General features: G+C 33.3%; 1 protein-coding gene across 5 annotated transcripts in view; it reads left to right on the plus strand.

Moving 5' to 3' along the window:
• Positions 1-19616, plus strand: part of LOC100619090 (cilia- and flagella-associated protein 43-like) — a 273713-nt gene that overhangs the window by 84594 nt on the left and 169503 nt on the right. For 4 of the 5 annotated variants that reach the window (XM_056804363.1, XM_056804374.1, XM_056804366.1 and 1 more), the window contains exons 9-12: positions 485-616; positions 6269-6385; positions 7784-7864; positions 17188-17336. In XM_056804363.1, coding sequence (XP_056660341.1) covers positions 485-616; positions 6269-6385; positions 7784-7864; positions 17188-17336 — 479 coding nt within the window. The remainder of the gene's footprint in view (positions 1-484; positions 617-6268; positions 6386-7783; positions 7865-17187; positions 17337-19616) is intronic. The other variant, XM_056804371.1, reaches the window with a different exon arrangement.

Genomic DNA, 19616 nt, shown 5'->3' on the forward strand with positions numbered 1-19616 from the left:
CATTGTTACTGATAAGGAAATAGCTCAATCAGATCTTCTAAAGAATGGTCTGATTAGGGTGGAATAGTTTTAAAATTCACACCAGCCATGAATAAAAGAAACAGAAAATATAAGACAGTAGAGGTAATGTGAGAATAAAGTCATAACTATTTTCCATAAGCTATGAAAGCTAAAAAAGAAAATAAGTTTCAGTACTTTGTCATAAATAACATTGTATATAATCAGCAGTCTAAAAAAAGTGCTACTTGACTTCAAGGAAGTAGGAAATTGATTAAGGTTTGGGAAAAGCTTCCTGAAGTGAGTCAGATCTGAGCTAATACTTTAAAAAACTGGCAGGATTTGCTTAAAATTAGATTGAGAGGTACACTTCCCAAAACAGTATGTGTATAAATAAGCTCTTGGTTTGATTAGATTAGTGTGGAAAGTCTACTTTGCAATTATAAAGGCTGACACTTGTATTTATTTTCTTAATTTTTATATCAAGGATGGTATTGTACATTCTTTTTCTATCAAAGAAACAAGTTACACAGTAAAAGACCATTTTGATGTGCAAGAACCTGTAGGAAATGTTATTTTCTCTCCTAATTATCAACTGTTGCTGATTGTAACTATTAAGGTATGGAATTTAATGAAATACTTATGCAGTATATCATAGAAAATGTTCTCTTGTTGATGTACTTATAGTTAGTTATATATGAATATGTGATGGGCCTATGGATTCATCCATGTAGGTTACTTCCAGTTTGGGAACTTCCAGTAAGGCAGGTTATATCTTATTTATGATTTAGTAAATAAATTCCAAGAAACTATCTGAGGCACTGCAAGGTTAAGCATTTTGCCCAGGAAAATAAAGCTAGTAAGTGTCAAAGGGGGATATGAAAGTCTTTCTGACTTCAAGTCTAGCACGCTATCCACCATATCATACAGTTCATTTTTTAGCAGGATTACTAAATGGGTAGATGATGTAATGCAGTAGGTTTTAACAAAGTATTTGATAAGGTATCACATACTATTTTTGTAGGGAAGATGGAGAGATGATACAATTAAATGGACAATTAAATATGATGAAATGGCTAGTCTCGAGTAGCTCTTAATTGTTCAATATGAATAGGGAAGGTTTCTGGTAGAAGGGACATCAGTATCAATTTAGTCCAATCCAAATCCTAAAATAATCTCTAACATAATATACCTAACAAGTGATCACCTAATATCCACTTAAAAGACTTGCAAGGCAGTCTCTTTGATATGAAAGGGATTTTTCCTTAGTCTGAGTGGGAAGAGTTTCATAAAACCTGATGAGAGACAAGAAACAAAAAGATCTTGACATTCTAAAGCATTGGGCTTACTCTATAATAAAATGAAATTAATTAAAAACAAATGTCTTACATCTGGGTGCAAAAATCAATTGTATGGGTTCAGTATGGATTAGACGATAGTTTGCCTGAAAAAAGATAAAGGAGATTTAGTAATTGAAGAACTTAACATGTGTCAGCAGTGGGATGTGGCAACCAAATTCTTAGGCTTCATGAAGAGAGGCATAGCTTCTAAGAACTGGGAGATGATAGTCCCACTGTACTTTACCCTTGTCAGACCTCATCTGGAATACTGTCTCTAGTTTGGGGTACCATTATTTAATTAAGACATTTGGGAAAAATTCAGAGGAGGGACAGCCAGGGTGATCAGAGGCCTGGAATCCATGTCATATGAGGATCTGATAAACTGGGCGTGTTTAGCTTAGAAAAGAAAAGATTTAAGGGGTAGTATTATAGTGCTTTGTAATTATAGTTTGGCTATAAGTAGAGAAGAGATTGGATTACTTTTAACATAGAAGTAGGATTTATGGATAGAAGTTGCAAAAATTTGCTGTCAGGCAAAAATTAATAATCAAAGTCGCCCTCTGGGGTACTGCCTCATACCTATCAGATTGGCTAGTATGGTAGAAAAGGAAAATGATAAATGTTGGAGGGGATGCAGGAAAATTGGAACACGAATAAACTGTTGGTAGAGTTGTGACCTGATCCAACCATTCTGGAGATCAATTTGGAATTATACTCAAAGGACTCTAAAATATTCATACCTCTTTATCCATCAATACAATTTCTAGAATTGTATCCTAAAGAGATACAAAAAAGGGGGAAAGGACCTATTTGTTCAAAAATATTTTTACAGCTCTTTTGGTTGCACTGGTACCATTGGTAGCATTGGTAGAATTGGATTGATGGAATAGAGCTATAAGAAATAATAAGCAGGATGATTTTGGGAAAATTTGGAAAAACTTAGATGAACTTATTCAAAGCAAAATGAACAGAACCAGAAGACCATTGTATACAGTGACAGCAATTTTTCTTGTTGATGGCCTACTTATCTCAGTAATGCAGTGATCATAAACACTCATGTTGAAAAATGCCATTTGCCCCCAGAGGAAGAATTGATGGAGTCTGCAGACTGAAACATACTGTATTCCATTTTCTTTCTTCTTTTTAAATTTGATATCTCTTCTGCAAAATGACTAATATGGAAAATGTTTTGTATAATAGCAATGTAAAATTGATTTCTTACCATCTGAAGGAGGAAGGAAAGGCAGAGAATAAGTGAGGGACGGGGGGGAGGGGTCAGAAGAAGGATGAAAACTTGGTGCTCAAAACTTAAAAATTTTTTTTAAATTATTTTTACATGTAATAGGGGGAAAATAAAATAGTATTAAAAAAAACAGAGTTGTCCAAAAGTGGAACAGACTCCCTTAATAGGCTATCCATTCCACCTCTTTTGAAGCCTTTATGTAGAAGGTTGATGACCACTTGTTGGATAGCTCATATAAAGGTGTTTCTTTAGGATATGAATTATACTGGATGGACACTGACATCCCTTTTAGCTCTCAAATTCTGTGATTCTGTGATGTTTAATCATTATAATGTGGCTTTAATAAAGTATATGAAGGATATAAGTATAAGAACCTTTCTCCCAGGCTATCTCCTTTGTTTTAACTTTTTTTCTTCTCAGTATAGGCTTGACTCCATAGTCAACCATTTCAAAACATGCATTGTACTCCATTCATTAATTCCTTGGCCACTTCACCTTCTTTGCTAATTCTAACACTGGGTTGCATTTAACATCTATCCTGTTTTGTGCAACAATACAAATACTGTTAAGTAAAGCATGTATGTTGCATGATTTCACGTGTATAATTGATATTGTATTGCTTGCCTTCTCAGTGGATTGGGGGAGAGGGTGGGAGAGAGGGTGAAAATTTGGAACTCAAAACTTAAAAATAAATAACTAATAAATTTTGAAGAAGTCATGAAAACAGATAGATTGGAACCATACGAATTTCATGCTGTTTCATTCCAAGTCACAACCTCTCTATGCCTGTTTCCTCATCTGTAAAATGGAGATAATAATAGCACCTACTTCCCAGGGTTGTTGAGAGGACCAAATGAGATAATATTTGTAAAGTGCTTAGCAGATTGTCTGAAACACAGTAGATATTATTACTGTTATTACTCAACTTCAACTGCATCCATACTGCAACACAGCAAAACTTTTACTCATGACTTTCTACCACACTCCCCATTCTTTTAACCCTGACGCCCACTCTTAATCCTTCTACCCTCAAAAAATAAACTGAACTTCCAGTCTGCAGAGAAAACTAGTACTATCTACCCATGGTCTCTACTATAAACCTCTTATTTCACCAACCTTGTTCTTTGCTCTGTTCTGACAGAACAAAGTGGCCCTTCTCCTTGTCAGAGAATCTTTCTTGTCTCCCTAATCCTATCCGCTTGTGGATTTTGTTTCATCAATGAATCCTTGATGAAGGAAGGAAGCAGTTAGTAAGTACCTACTATGTGCTAGGCACTGTGCTAAGTTCTTTAAAATTATCATCTCATTTGATTCTCACAACAATCCTGTGTTGTAGATGCTATTATTACCCTTGTTTTACAGCTGAGGAAACAGGCAAAAGCTTGTGATTTGCCCAGAGTCACACAACTAGTAAATATCTTGAGGCTGGACTTGAATTCAGGTCTTTCTGACAATAGGTGCAGCATTCTATCTGCTGTGCCATCTAGTTACTTTAGTTATATGGTAGACCCCTCATTCTTCCTCCATTTTAAAGGAACTCAGCACATGAGTCATAATCTTCTTCTATACCTGAATTTCTTTGTTTTTTTTTTTTATATTTCAGTTATTTATGTCAATGTCTCCACAAACACTACCAGTTCATCATCCTTCTGAATTCCTATGGGCTACAGTTTCACTCTCCCTTATTCACATACCTTAGAAATTGATTCACTCTTTAAACTTTTATTATATGCTTAACATGTATCAGACATAGTGCAAGCTGCTCAAGACAACAACAAAGCAATCCCTGCCCTTTGGATTTTTGTGTGTGTGATTGTTCTTTGCATTTACAATGTTATAGTCATAACGTGTGCTATTTTCTTGGCTCTATATCACTTTACACTATATCAGTTCATACAGATTTTTCCATATTTCTCTGATTTCATGCCATGCATCATTTCTTATAGCTCAGAAAAATTCCAATTGAATTTTTGGAATCTGAGACCAAAGAGATATTTGAAATTGCTTTATCTTTCATGCATAATCTGTTTTGGAAAGGTTTGAGAGGTTGTAAGGGTCAAAGAAAATATCTAGTCTCCCATCTTGTTGGTTATATGATCTGGAAATTATGGTGTTCTTTGTTCTTGTTGGAGTAGGTATTGTGTGAGCCAGACTATACTTCTCCTTCCTGTTCTCCCATATTGGCTGGTGTCTGGAAGTATTTATTTATTTTTTATTTCTTATCTTTTATATAGGCATACTATATATGTATATATGTGGGGTATATATGGAGTGTTCCAGGATAAGCACCTCTGGCATGAGATGAGGCCTTACCACATCCTTTTTAGGACTATTCTTTCACCTTTGCATTTTAGTATCCACCTTTCACCCATCTCTCACCTGTGGCTCCAAAAAGCTGTAGCATGGGTAGTGGCCACATCCTGATTAAACCATCTCAGCAGACTGGCTAAACCAGATTGACAGTAACCAACAGGCCTCAAACCTGTTGGTATAAATTAGGGGGATGCCTACCCCAAGGATGGCAGAATGGGCAGATGAACAATTTGTTCCAATGACTATGAAGGTGGCTAAAGCAGGCACTGTAGAACCCTTAGAGCTTAATCAGCCATTGAAGACCAGCCATTGAAGACAAGGTCATCCACTGCATCTAGGGCCACCACAGTCATCCTTACTTTTGTCTTGCCATTGAACTTTGATGACTCTGGAAGATATAGTGAGACTGAAGACTTTATGCAACTTTACATCAATTAAATTCAATTTACATGTACGTCAAGACATTACCCCATGATATCATTAGGCTTCTTCTAAGACAAAGGACAAAAAATACACAAAAAAGCACACATACCCCAAAAAGGAAAAACAACAATATATTAATATATGTATATATATACATATGGATGTATGTATTTATGTATATATTTAAGGAGCACTCGGATAGCACAATGAATAGAGTGCTGGGCATATGATCAGGAAGCTTTGGGTACAAATCTGACCTTAGACACTACCTGTGCAAGTCACTTAACACTCTTTGCCTCAGTTTCCTCATATGTAAAGTGAGCTAAACCACTCCAGTATCTCTGCCAAGAAAATCCCAAATGAGGTCATGAAGCGTCAAATAAGATTGAAACAGTTGAACAAAACAACATATATATGTGTGTATATGTAAAATAATGTGCTATATTAGAAAGATCATTGAGTTTGGAGTCAGAAGACCTGGGTTGAAGTTCTGCCTTTGACATTTACTAGCAAGATTTCTTATCTGTAAAAGGTGGATGATAATATATCTTTATAGTTGTGGATCAAGCTATAAAATATATGTGAATCACCATGTAAATTTTAAAATTCTACATCAAAATTAACAACTACTACTATTACTATCATCCTTTAAAATAGTAGGAAATTCCTTTTTAAATCTGGTGATTTGATCTTTTAGGAAATTAGAAATTTATATCTATCATTGTACCTCAGTTTCAGCCTTAGCTCTTGGAAAAATTAGTTCATATCTTTAAAATCTAAATTTATAATCTGTAAAAGAAGTCATAGACTCACTACTTTGTTATATAATTCCTACTTTTAAAAAATGTTTATTCAAAATTTAAAAAATCTTGGATTTTAAAATAATATTGAATTTTAGAAATATATTTTCAGAAGTTATAGCAAATGAATATTTTTAAAATATTCTTTACAGGGTTCTATTTATACCTATAATTTTGGTAAAGAATCAACAATTGAAACAATCTTGGATGCATCTGCTGGCAATATACAAGCAATTGACTTTATCACACCTGGAAACAAATACTGCATGGTGAGAAATTGTCTTTATCTGTCATGGGATGTAGTAGAGTTTAAATGTCTAAGGTTTAAACAATTCAATATAAAAAATGTAATTAGGTGTTTATATTTAAGTCCCTAACCAAAGGGTTAGCATGTATGTATCAAGGAATACGATTTTGGCTAGGAATTAAATTCAATAGTTTCATGAACTTCCCTAACAGGTGTAAATTGATATTGTCACAATGTCATTCCCCCAATTCCACAAAATTCATTCCCCAAAATGAAAAAAAAAGAAAGCAAGATCTTAACAGGCCACTCCAATGCTAGCTTTCTAGCTAGAGGTATTTCAATACATTGTTTTGAAATAGTTAAACATTAAGCAAACTTAGCAATGTTTATTTATCTCTATCTAGGGTTTAAAAATTTTAAGTGAAGTTACTGAAATATCTGTCTGCCCATCTACCTATATCACATAAAAACAAGACAATATCCTCATTGACATATTGCTTCAGTTTCTTTTGACCAAGTCACTAGATATATTGTAACCAATGGATTATGCTCTTCAGTGGCACTGATACTGTACTTGTGATTAGCTCAAAATATTTTTTACAATTTAGATACCCTACAAATAAATTCATCAGTGGTGATGTAGAGAAAAGATCATATATCTGAAACCAAGTCTGAATTCTGCCACTTATTAGCCATGTGACTTTCAACAAATTACTTCATTTCTTCTCTGCCTCAGTTTTCTCATCTTTATAAAATGAAGTGAGGGGGATATTAGGGTTAGACTAAACACATTCTAAAGTTCCTTCTAGTTCAAAATCCCATAACACATATAACTAGTTCCAAATTTCAGGTAGTCAGAGGGAAATGTTTGATGTCCAGAATCTCTTGTAAGAACCTTGTTGTTTTCAAGGATTGTCCACATCAATAAAATTTTATTTGAGACCTGAAATACAAGGTGATAATATAGCTGATTTCACTTTGTGAGTCAAATGTTCAGTTTTCAACCCTTTTTCTCCAGAGCCTTCTGAAAAAGAAAAATGAGGTCTCAAAATCTGTGAAATACTGACTTTAAGAAAGAATTAAAAATATAGGAGCAAATTTTAATATTAAAAAAACTGATGAAATTTTTTAAAAAGTTCACACATGTTCACCTGGCAAAATTCCTTCCATTATCTTCTTAGTTTCCATTTCTAGCTTAAAAATCTAATATTTAATCTGTTTAATCTATTAAATATCTTGTATAATACATCTCAATTACAAATATTGAAAATTCCATCTTCATTCAATTATAAAAACATTTGTGGCCCATTTTCAAACTAAAACTTCAGAGAGATTGACTTTTATTAACAAAACAGAAACAGTTCACTTTTCATAGAAAGTTTTTCTTCTGATGCCTTTTTTTATTGCTTGTCTGTTAAAGTCAATAACCATGTTAGGAGAATTCTATATTTGGTTGTTAGAGGATGGATCTCATGTCAGCAAATTACACCTTAGGACTGAGGTATGTATTTGTAAAGGGTAGGTAATTTTCATGTTGAATGCAATACAAGTTTATTGCTTGATTTTCACATGAACTCATTTTCCCATGAAATGTCTTTGTTTATCAATTTGTCTATATTTCTCTCTTGCTGTTCTGCAATAACAGTGTATATCATTGTACTCTAAAGCCATTCAATTAATATAGCATAAAGCATTGCTTGTATTTCACCAAGATATAATACTATATTTCAAGGATGAAATTTCATTGAACATAAATCAAATTATAGCAAGAAGATGAAGTGAATAAAACACTTATGTGTATATATTTCTTGTCACTATTAATATTTTGTTCATGTGCTTTGGATACATGGTAGTTATAGTCATTACAGAAATCTAACATTGATTAGAGATGATGCTATCCCTTTCCTTTATAAGAGTCAGATCTCTACTCAAAAAGTTGATGGTGATAAACATTACAACTAAGAAAGAAGATTATACAGCATTAAAAGGCTAGAAAATGAAGATGAATGGGGTCAGCTCATAATAAAAGGACTAAAAATTTAAATTCCTTGCCCAAACTTGTAAAAGATAGGGAATTTCCATGATCTATTTCACTGTTATTCAGTTTTGACTTTTGGTTGTTTCTTCTGGAATCAGAGAATGTTAGAATTTTTTTTAAACCCTTACCTTCCATCTTGGAGTCAATACTGTGTATTGGCTCCAAGGCAGAAGAGTAGTAGTAAAGGTTAGGCAATGGAGGTCAAGTGACTTGCCAAGGGTTATACAGCTGGGAAGTGTCTGAGGCCAGATTTGAACCTAGGACCTCCCATCTCTAGGCCTGACTCTCAATCCACTGGGCTACCCAGCTGCCCCCAGAATGTTAGAATTTGAAAGAACTTAATTGATTATACTGCATACAAGATATAGGAAGTCACTTGACCAATATCCGATCTTAGAGGTAGTGTTAGAGCAAGAATTCAGGTCTGAATCCTGATTGAGTAACCTATCCTTTGTTCCATGCTGCTTCCTTTCTCTAGGGTAGAGAGGAAACAGAAGCAATGTAGAATATACATTTTCAAAGTCAATATTTAGTATTTTTTATTCTACGAGAACTATGCATGTGCTTTCTAAGAATGTTTAATAGTAGATGAGGTTCCTTATACATAATAGTGTGGAATACATAGTTGATAATTATAACTGAATGTGAATGGAATGAACTCACCCATAAAAGGGAAGTAGATAGCAGAGTATATTAAAAACCAAAATCCCACCATATGTTTATAAGAAACAAACATGAGGCAGGTTAACACACACAAGGTAAAGGTAAGAAGCTGAAGCAGCATTTATTGGGGATCAACTGAGAAAAAAGAGAGAAGTAGCAATCATGATCTTGGACAAAGCTAAAGCAAAAATCAATCTGATTAAAAGAGATAAGGAAGGTAATTATATCCTGATAAAAGGCAGTATAGACAATGAAGAAATATCAGTACTCAACATGTAAGCACCAAATGGTATAGTATCCAGATTTTTAAAGGAGAAACTATCAAAGCTTAAGGAGGAAATAGATGATAAAACTATAATAGTGGGAGACCTCAACCTTCCTCTATTAGATCTAAATAAATCAAACAAAAAAAAAAGTAAGAAGTAACGTGAATAAAATTTCAGAAAAATAAGAGTTAAATATATGGAGAAAAATAAATAGGGCTAAAAAGGAATACACCTTCTTTTCAGCAGCACATGGTACAATTACAAAGATTGACAATTTACTAGGGCATAAGAACATTGCAAAGAAAGGCAGAAATAATAAATACAACTTTTTTTTCAGATCATAATGTGATAAAAATATAATTAGTAAGGGTACATGGAGAGGCAAATTAAAATTTAATCGGAAATTAAATAATCTTATCCTCTAAAACTGGTGGGTTAAAGAACAAATCATAGAAACAATTACTAAATTCATTGAAGAGAATGATAATGAGGAAACATATAGAAATTTATGGGATACAGCCAAAGCAGTACTCAGGGGAAAATTTATATTCCTGAGTGCCTATATTAACAAAAAAGAGAAAGAGTCGATTAATAAATTGGGCATGCAACTAAAAATAAAACTAGAAAAAGAACAAATTAAAAACCCTCAGATGAAGACCAATTTGGAAATACTAAAGATCAAAGGAGAAATTAATAAAATTGAAAGTAAAATGACTATTGAACTAATAAATAAGACAAAGAGCTGATATTTAAAAATATAAATAAAATATAGGTTAATCTAATTTAAAAAAAAAAGAAGAGAACCCAATTAATAGTATCAAAGATGAAAATGGTGATCTCACCTATAATGAAGAGGAAATTAAGGCAATCAGTAAGAGCTATTTTGCCCAATTTATCTGATACTCATGGAATAATATTGTGCTATAAGGAATGATGAGCTGCTTGATTTCTATATTAACTGGAAAGAACTCCAAGAACTGATGCAGAGTGAAATGAGCAAAACCAAGTGAACATTGTACACTAAAAGTGAAACATTGTGGAACTATCCAAAGTAATGAATTTTACTACTAGTAGTAATACAATAATCCAGGACATTACTGAGGAGCTAGTGAAAAAGAATGCTATCCACATTGAGAGAAAGAGCTATGGGAGTTGAAATAGAAAAGAAAAATTTATGACTTATCACTTGTTTATATGGGTATATGACTTGGGGTTTGGGCTTTAAAAGATTGCTCTATGGTAAAAATAAATAATGTAGATGTAGGTATCAAATGATAACATTTATGCAACCCAGTTTAATTGCTTGTCAGCTCTGGGAGGGGGGACGGAAGAAGAGAGGGAGAAAAATGAATCATGTAAACATGGAAAAATATATAAAAATAATTTAATTAAAAAAAAAGATATCATTGGCTAGAAATGGGAGGTCCTGGGTTCAAATCTAAACTCAGACACTTCTTAGCTGTGTAATCCTGGGCAAGTCACTTAGCCCCCATTGCCCAGTCCTTACTGCTATTCTGCCTTTGAACCAATGCACATTATTGATTTTAAGATGGAAGGTAAGGGTTTTAGGAGAAAAATATCATTGGTACTTTTGAAGAGGGCATTTTCAGATGAATAAATGAGATTCATAAACTAGGTTATGAAAGGTTTAGAAGAGAGTGCGGGGATTAGGAAGGGGAATCACCTAGTATAAATTACTTTCTCAAAAAATTTAGTCCAGAATGAGTGGAAAGATATAGGATGATAACTAGCAGGGAGAAGTTGATTCAAGTGACATTTTTTTTCTGAGAATAAGAAGTGGGGGAGGAGCCAAGATGGTCTGGTCTCTCCCAAATCCTCTTTTAGAACAATTTTTAAAAATAGCCTCAAAATTAATTCAGCAACAGAATCAACAAAAAGATGGAGGAAAACAGTTTCCCCTCCCCAGAGAACTTAGATTGTTGGCAGAAAATGTCTTTTGCACCAGGACTGGAATGGAATACAAATCAGCATACCTGAGAGAGCTTCCAATTCTGCAAGTTACCCCAGGCCTTGAGGAAAGCTGAATCAGCAGCATAACTTTCTCAGATCCCCAGCCTATAGACAGAAAAGGAGCTGGACAACTGCTTAGAAGCCTTTATGGCACTGGGTGAAAGACTTTATTGCATTACCTAAACATAGATCCAGGTAGCAGTTTCATGTTGTAGTCTCAGGGTGAGGAGGATCACCAATATGTGTATACTTAACAGCCACAAGAGAGCAGGGACCCTGACCATAGTTTGAGGACAGAAAAGAATGTTTACAGTCATTCACAGACCAGTAAAATAGTAAATATATCTCTCCTTAGATCAGACTACCTTGGAAGAAGTAAAAAATTAAAAATTCCCAGAACTAGCCCTGAAAACAGTTGTACAAAAAACCTGAAGCTTGGGACAGTGTTCACAGGAACAGAGCCCATATTTAACAGTTTTTAAAGTTAAAAGTCAAGAAAAAGGCTTGGGAAAATGAGCAAACAATAATAAAAGAAACTCACTATAGAAAATTATCACGATAAGAAAGACTAAATCACAAACTCAGAAGAAGACAAAAGTAAAATTTACTACATCCAAAATCTCAAAGAAAAATATGAATTGGTTTCACAAAAAAGAATTCCTGGAAGAGTTCAAAAAAGATTTTAAAAATCAAATAAGGGAAATTGAGGGGGGAATGGGAAAAGAAATGAGAGTAATGTAGGAAAATTGTGGAAAAAATTTTTGACAGTGTGATAAAGGAGACACCCAAAAAAAAGTACTGAGGAAAATAACACTTTAAAAAAACAAAGTAGGCCAAAGTAAAAGAAGTACAAAAATCTACTGAAGAGAACTTTTGAAAAAGCAGAATTGGCCAAATGGAAATGTTAGGTACAAAAGCTCACTGAAGAAAATATTTCCTTCAGAAATAGAATTGAACCAGTGGAAGCTTGTGATTCCATGAGACATCAAGAAACAATAAAGCAAAATTAAAAGAATGAAAAAATAAAAGAAAACATTAAATGTCTCATTGGAACAAGTAGATCTAGAAGAGATACTCGAAGAACCATCTATCTGAAATCCATAATTTAAAAAAAGAGCCTAGGCATCATCTCTCAAGAAATTATTAAGAAATACTGTCCTGATATTCTAGAACCAGAGGACAAAATATAGATTGAAAGAATCTACTGATTATCTCCTGAGGGAGATCTCAAAATGAAAACATCCTGAAATATTATAGTCAAATTTCAGAACTCCTGGATCAAGGAGAAAATATTGTAAGTAGTCCAAAATTAAAAAATGCATATGCTGTGCAGCCACAAGATAGTACAAGTTTTAGCAGGCCTAGACTATGATATTCCAAAGAGCAAAGGAGCTAGGATTACATAACCAAGAATCATCTACCCAGAAAAATTAAATATAATCCTCAGGGGAAAAAATGGAAATTAAATGAAGTGAAAGATTTTCACCTGTTTCTGATGAACAGACAAGAACTGAATAGAAAATTTGATTCTCAAATATAAGACTCAAGAGAAGTATACAAAGGTAAAGAGGAAAAAGTAATCATAAAACTCAATGAAGTCAAACTGTATACCTTCTTACACGGAAAGATAATATTGATAATTCTTAAGAACTTTATTAAGACTGTCAGGAGGGATTTGCAGAGGTAGGAGTGTGAGTTGAATGTGATGGAATGAAGCCTAAAAATAAAATTAAGAGATGAGAGCAAGGAATGCACTGGGAGAAAGGGAGAGGTACACTGGAATAAATGTCCTCACATTAAAAAAAGGACAAAAGAGCTTTTATTAAAGTGAAGGAGAATATGTAGGATGTGGGAATGGAAGCACTTGAATCTTACACTTATTGGGATTCATTCACAGAAGGAATAACATGCTCTGGTATAGAAGTCTATCCTACCCTACAGGAAAACAAGAAGGGAAGAGCATAAGAGATTAATAGAAGACAGGGCAAGGAAGACAGAGAAGCAAAGCACTTTTGAGGATGGACAGAATGAAAGGAAAGAGAGTAGGACAAACATGGGGAAAATAGGATAGAGGACAATATACAGTACTCAACTATGAAAAAAAATTATAAGAAGTTTTTCTAATAAACAGCCTAGTTTCTCAATTATTAGAGAAATTAGTCAAATCTATAAAAATATAAGTCATTCCCAAATTGATAAATAATCAAAGGATAAGAACAGGCAGTATTCAGATGGAATAATCAAAGCCAACTATAGTAATGTGAAAAAAATGTTGTAAATTGTTTTTGATTACAGAAATAGAAATTAAAATAATTCTGAGGCACTATCTCATATTTCAGATTGGCTATTATTACAGAAAAGAATTATGACAAATGCTGGAGGGGAAGTGAGAAAATTCAGACACTAATGCACTTTTGGGAGAATTGTAAACTGATTGAAACATTCTGGAGAGCAATTTGGAACTCTGCCCAAAGGGCTATAAAATTGTTTGTACTGTTTGATAAAGCAATACCATTACTAGGTATAAATCCCAAAGAGATTAAAAAAAAAAAGGAAAATTACCTATATGTACAAAAATATTCATGGCAACTCTTTTGTGGTGGCAAAAAAATTGGAAAATGAGGGGATGCCCATCTATTGGAGAATGGATGAATAAATTGTGGTATATGGTTATAATTAAATACTATTATATTTAAGGAATGATGAGCAGGATGATCTCAGGAAAATCTGGAGAGATTTACTTATAAACTGATGCAGAGTGAGGAGATCGGAATGATGAGCAACTATAAATATAACCTAGTTATTCTCAACAATATAAGAATTCAAGGCAATTCCAAAGAACTCATGAGGATGAATGTCATCTGATTCCAGAGAAAGAACTGATGGGATCTGAATTCAGGCAAAAACATATTATATTTTACTTTCTTCAGTTTTTGGTTTGAATTTTATTCAACAAATTAATATGGAAAAATGTTTCACATGATTATTTACCACCTCAGGGAAGTGGAGAAGGGTAAAAGAGGAGAGAATTCAGGACTCAATTTTTAAAAAATGAATGTTAAAAATTGTTTTTTTACACAATTGGGGGAATATTATTAACAAAAAAAGAATGTTGTGACATAGATATTGTTTGTAGACAACAGAGATGGAGTCAGTAGAGAGGAAGAAACTAGAGATTTTAAAGAGAAGAAATGTTAATAGGCATCTGCTTGCAAAAAGAAAAAAGAAATGTAATTAAAGGTACATGTAGAAGATATTGTCTTGAGAGGGAGAAAAGCTACATATTGATCCTAGCCTAGAGGAAAGGAAGATAATAATGGAGGAAGATGTTTGAGTGATGTGAGTTGTGGAGAAAAGAAGACAAAGGTCTTGGTGAATAGTTTCTGTTTTTTAAAATAATTTTTATTGGTATTTTCTGTTTTTCATATTACTGTAAAAGGGATTTCTTTGTTCTCTTTGAATTTACACTTGTGAAAGGGAATCCTTTATTCCCTTTGTCCATTTTCAGTTAACACTTTGGTTAACAATAACTTAAGTACCCCTACTTAAGTACCTCACCAGACTGTGAAGACAAGATTAACTCTCCTTTGTCTACTTTTGAATTGAATCAACAAAAGCTTGGATACCCTACTTAGCACTAGGTGGAGGAGCTCTCCACCCTTTCAACTCAATCAGCCAGGAAATGAGAATTCTCACCTCTCTAGAAGGTGAGAAGTTGTTCCCACAAACACTGCCCCCTGGGCAGTGCTGGGCAATTTGGAAACTGTGATTGGGCCTTGTGTAAAGGGGAAGGGACAAGAAGTCATTATAAAAAGGCCCTGAATTTCTCGGGCAAGGGAAGTCAATTTGACTTCAAGAAGAAAATCGGCTTCAAGAAGAAAGTTGGCCTCAGGAGTCATCTTCAGCTCATCATCATCTTGGAGGGAACATGGGTTAGTGAATAGATGGCTTTCCTTTCCCATCTTCTGGAGAGTGCTTAATTCTTGCTGAAGGTCAACAAGTCCTGGCTGGGTCAAGCACCAGAGAAATATTTATATAGGCTAAATGTCTTCTCTATCTTTCTGTATTTCTCTACTTTCACTCTTTCTACCTCTTTTGTAAATAAAAGCTATTAAAAGTCATTTCAACTTTGAGCAATAATACTTTAAATCAGCAACTACCATATTATTTATAATTTTCATATGTTTTAGTCAAAGCATTAGAATTTAATCCCTACATTACTATCTATCTATCTATCTATCTATCTATCTATCTATCTATCTATCTATCTATCCATGGATCCATCCATCCATCTATCCATTCATACATTTATCTATCTGTCTGTCTGTCTGTCTGTCTATCTATCTATCTATCTATCTATCTATCTATCTATCTATCTATCTATCATAAGTATTCTCAAGCCCCCAAGTCGTCCTATATGACAAATAGTATTTTTTAAGAGAGGATAAATGAATTAGTACAATTGATTTATATGTTGAAAATTTCTGAAAATATGTGCAATATGTAACACCTGTGGACTTTATACCTCCACAAAACATTAATTGGAAGTGCCTTCTCATCTATTTGAGTCCTATTTATAATATTTTACATTTACTTTTGATTTTTTGGTGTGTCTTTCTTTCCATTTAGATTGTGGCAGTTACCATTTCTTTGCTTACTTCACTTTGAATTAGTTCATAAAAATCTTTCCATAGGTTTGTATATTCATCACAACACTTCTTACTGCATAGTAAAATTCCATTATATTCAGGTACTTTGTTTAGCCTTTCCCCATTTGATGAGCATCTACTTTGTTTCTAATTTTTAGCTATCACAAAAAGTCCTAGTATAAATATTTTTTAATGTAGGAGGACTTCATCTGTGATTACTGATCTCTTTCTTCCCTAATTGCCCTTCTCAATGACCTAGATCAGTGATGTCAATTTAAAAAGAAATAAGGACCAATACAAATCCCTGCGGGTTACATATTGACTTAGAAACCACATATGAATATTTTTTTTTATTTTTATTCATTTTGTTAACTTTTTCCCAGTTGCATTTTAAACTAGTTCCAGCTATACTATGGAGTATTGTAGGCTGCATGCAGCTGCATTCATTAGAATGTGTGCCCTGGAATACATTTACCGTATTCCCTTTTCCCTTTCTTGTATATGTGTCATTACCTTGATTGAAGTTTTAGTTTCATTTCTACCGGCCCACACTTGCTCTTGCTGGCTGGATCTATGTGGAGGAGAGAAGCAATTTGCTTGGTTTCTCTAGCTTTTTACTTTCCCTTTGCTTCAAGTTGAATTTTAATAAATAGTATTAAATATAATACTTGGAGCATTGGAAATGAATTTTAATCTTTACACAGCCTATGGTCTTTCTGTTTGACACCTGTGACCTAGAATTTTAAATAGGTTACAATTAATTATAGATCTTAATTATTTAATGTATCATTATTCATAGACCAAATTAGTTTTATGTGTCAGATTATTATTTAAATTGTTTTGGGGTTGATTTATATTTAAGAAAATCTCTTGATAAAGTTCATAACTCCCTCTTTTTTGACAAAGGAATATTTTCAATACATGTCACATGTATCTTTGAATCATTAAGCTTCTACATTTCAAGAGTAGCAAGAATAGTAATAATAGATGACATTCATGTAGTTCTTTAATGTTTACAAAGCACTTTAATGTACATTTTTTCGTGAAATCCTTATAACAACCCTTATGGGATAAGAAATTTTCAAGTGTTAATATATATCGCTTCTTAAATGTGTTTATAATTTATATCATAACTCAGAGCCACCTATTTGCTCAATCAGTCTTTGCAACACCAGAGTAAAGTTTTGATGTGAGTCCTTATGCTATAGCTAAAAGTTTGGGGGTTCATTTTAACTAGGTAAATGATATGGCTTGCTGCCCCTCCTCGCATTCAGTTGCTGTGGGAACCAATGCAGGATATATCCAGTTTCTTGATGTTACTAATACTAAATTCCCTCAAGTTGTTCATAAAGTCCTCCTGACCCATTCTGCAATACAGCATGTGTGGTAAGTATAAATGGAAAGAAGTGCAACTTTTAATACCTTGAATGATATGTTTGTGGAGACTAACATCAATCGGTGATTTTGAAATGATGGTATAGAAATCGTAGCTCTTGGCCTCCACAGTTACTAACTCTAACTGAATGTTAAAGGGACATAATAGGTTTCTTCCTAGAATTGTATATCATATTTTTCAGTGTGTTGTCATAATTTTTCTTTTTTTTCCTTTAATTGATGATTTAAGCTTATCTCATGTACATTTTACAAAATTTCAAAATATCCTAATTTTTTCTTTTTTGATGCTCTTAGGAATTGAAATTTATTTCACTGCCATAAGAAGTATTTTTTGCATCAAATTATGTTGACATTACATTTCACTCATATTTTCTAGGACTAAAATATTCACTATAGGCTAATATTGCATAATTTTTATAGAATTAGCTCTTTTATAATTTGGTTTTATTTTTAGTTCTGAATTCTTGCCCTTCCTCCTTACCCTTCCCCCTCCACCTAGAGAAGACAAATAAAACAAAACTTATAAATATGAATAGTCAAGTAAAATAAATTTCCACATTAGCCATGTTAAAAAAGAAAAAGGAAAAAAGTGTTACAATCTCTATTCTCCATCCATGAACTTTCTCTCTTAAAGTGAATAACATGCTTCATCATCCGTCCTTTGGATTTATAATTGGTCAATGTGTTGATCAGAGTTCTAAAAATATTTTTAAGTTGTTTGTGATGTTGTATTTATTGTATAAATTGTTCCCCTGATTCTGCCACTTTGCTTTGCAAAACTTTGTACTTGTCTTTCCAAATTCTGAAACCATCACCATTATCATTTCTTATAGCACAATAGTATTCCATCACCTTCATAACTTGTTTAGTCATTCCCCAATTCATAGATACCCCCTTATTTCCAATTTTTGCCACTAAAGAAAGAGCTGCTATAAATATTTTTGTATTTAAGGGTCTTTTCCTTTTTTTTCTTTGATTTCTTTGAATATAGACTTAGTGGCATTGGCAGTTAAGGGGGAATGTACATTTTAATAGCTTTGGGGGTATAGTTACAAATTGCTTTCCTGAATGGTTGAACCAGTTCATAGATCCACCAATAGTGCATTAAATTACTTTTCTTCTCATCTCTTCTCCAGCATTTGTCATTTCTTTTTTGGTCAAGTTTGTTCCATGTGACTCCTGGCATTGGTTCTTTAAATGTGGTAGGAGTGGCAGGGAAGCCTCAAAGTGTTTGTAAGCTTTCTCCTCACCTTGTGCCCATGGTGCCTTTATCAATAGAACATTTATTCTTCCTAATGTCTGACTCTACTATGAATCTTTTAGGGAGAGAGCTGTTATGTAAACTAAGGGCCACAATATCATGCTTTCCAGATGACTTTATCCCTACAGTTGCCTGATTATTCTCTGACTTTATTTCTAATCCTCCTTTCAGAGAGTCAGGAGATAGTGGCCACTTCCTTTGAAATTCCAGCAGATATCCCTAAATCTCTCTGGTCCTCATCCTCTTCTGATGCAGGCTGTAAAGAGTTTGTGTTGATATAGTTCTTGTGTATTTCTTAGCAGGTAGATTCCCCAAGTGTCTTATCTGCTTATAGCCATGGTTAATGGAATTTCTCTACTTCTTCCAGCTAAATTTTATTGGTGATATACAAAAATGCTGATGATATGTGTGGGTTTAATTTATTTTATATTCTTCAACTTTGTGATGAAGTTGTTGTTTCAATTAGTTTTTTAGTTCATTCAGATCCTCTAAACTATCATATGCAAAAAATGATAGTTTTATGTTTTTCTTTGCCTATGCTTATTCTTTAAATTTCTTTTTTTCTTGTCTTATTGCTATAGCTAGCATTTCTAAGACTATATTGAATTGTAATGGTAATAATGGATATCCTTGTTTACCCCTTATAAGAAAAGTTTTTAGCTTATTTCCATTACAAATAATGCTAGTTCTTACTTTTAGACTCACACTACTTGTCATTTTAACAAGAGGTTCATTTATTTCTATGTTTTCTAGTTGTTTTTTTTTTTTTAAAACAGGAATGGGTATGTTGTATTTTGTCAAAAGATTTTTTCTGTGTGTCTTGAAATAATTAGATGCCTATTTTTTCTGTTAACATGGTTAATTATATTTATAGTTTTCTAATTGAACTAGCTCTGCATTTCTGGTATAAGCCCAGTCTAGTTCTATGTTCTTTATGATATATTGCTTTAGCCTCCTTCTTTCTATATTTTAATTTAAGCCCTTTGCATCAATATTCAAAAGGGATATTG

Source organism: Monodelphis domestica, chromosome 1 (assembly GCF_027887165.1).
Source record: "Monodelphis domestica isolate mMonDom1 chromosome 1, mMonDom1.pri, whole genome shotgun sequence".
Taxonomy (NCBI): domain Eukaryota; kingdom Metazoa; phylum Chordata; class Mammalia; order Didelphimorphia; family Didelphidae; genus Monodelphis; species Monodelphis domestica.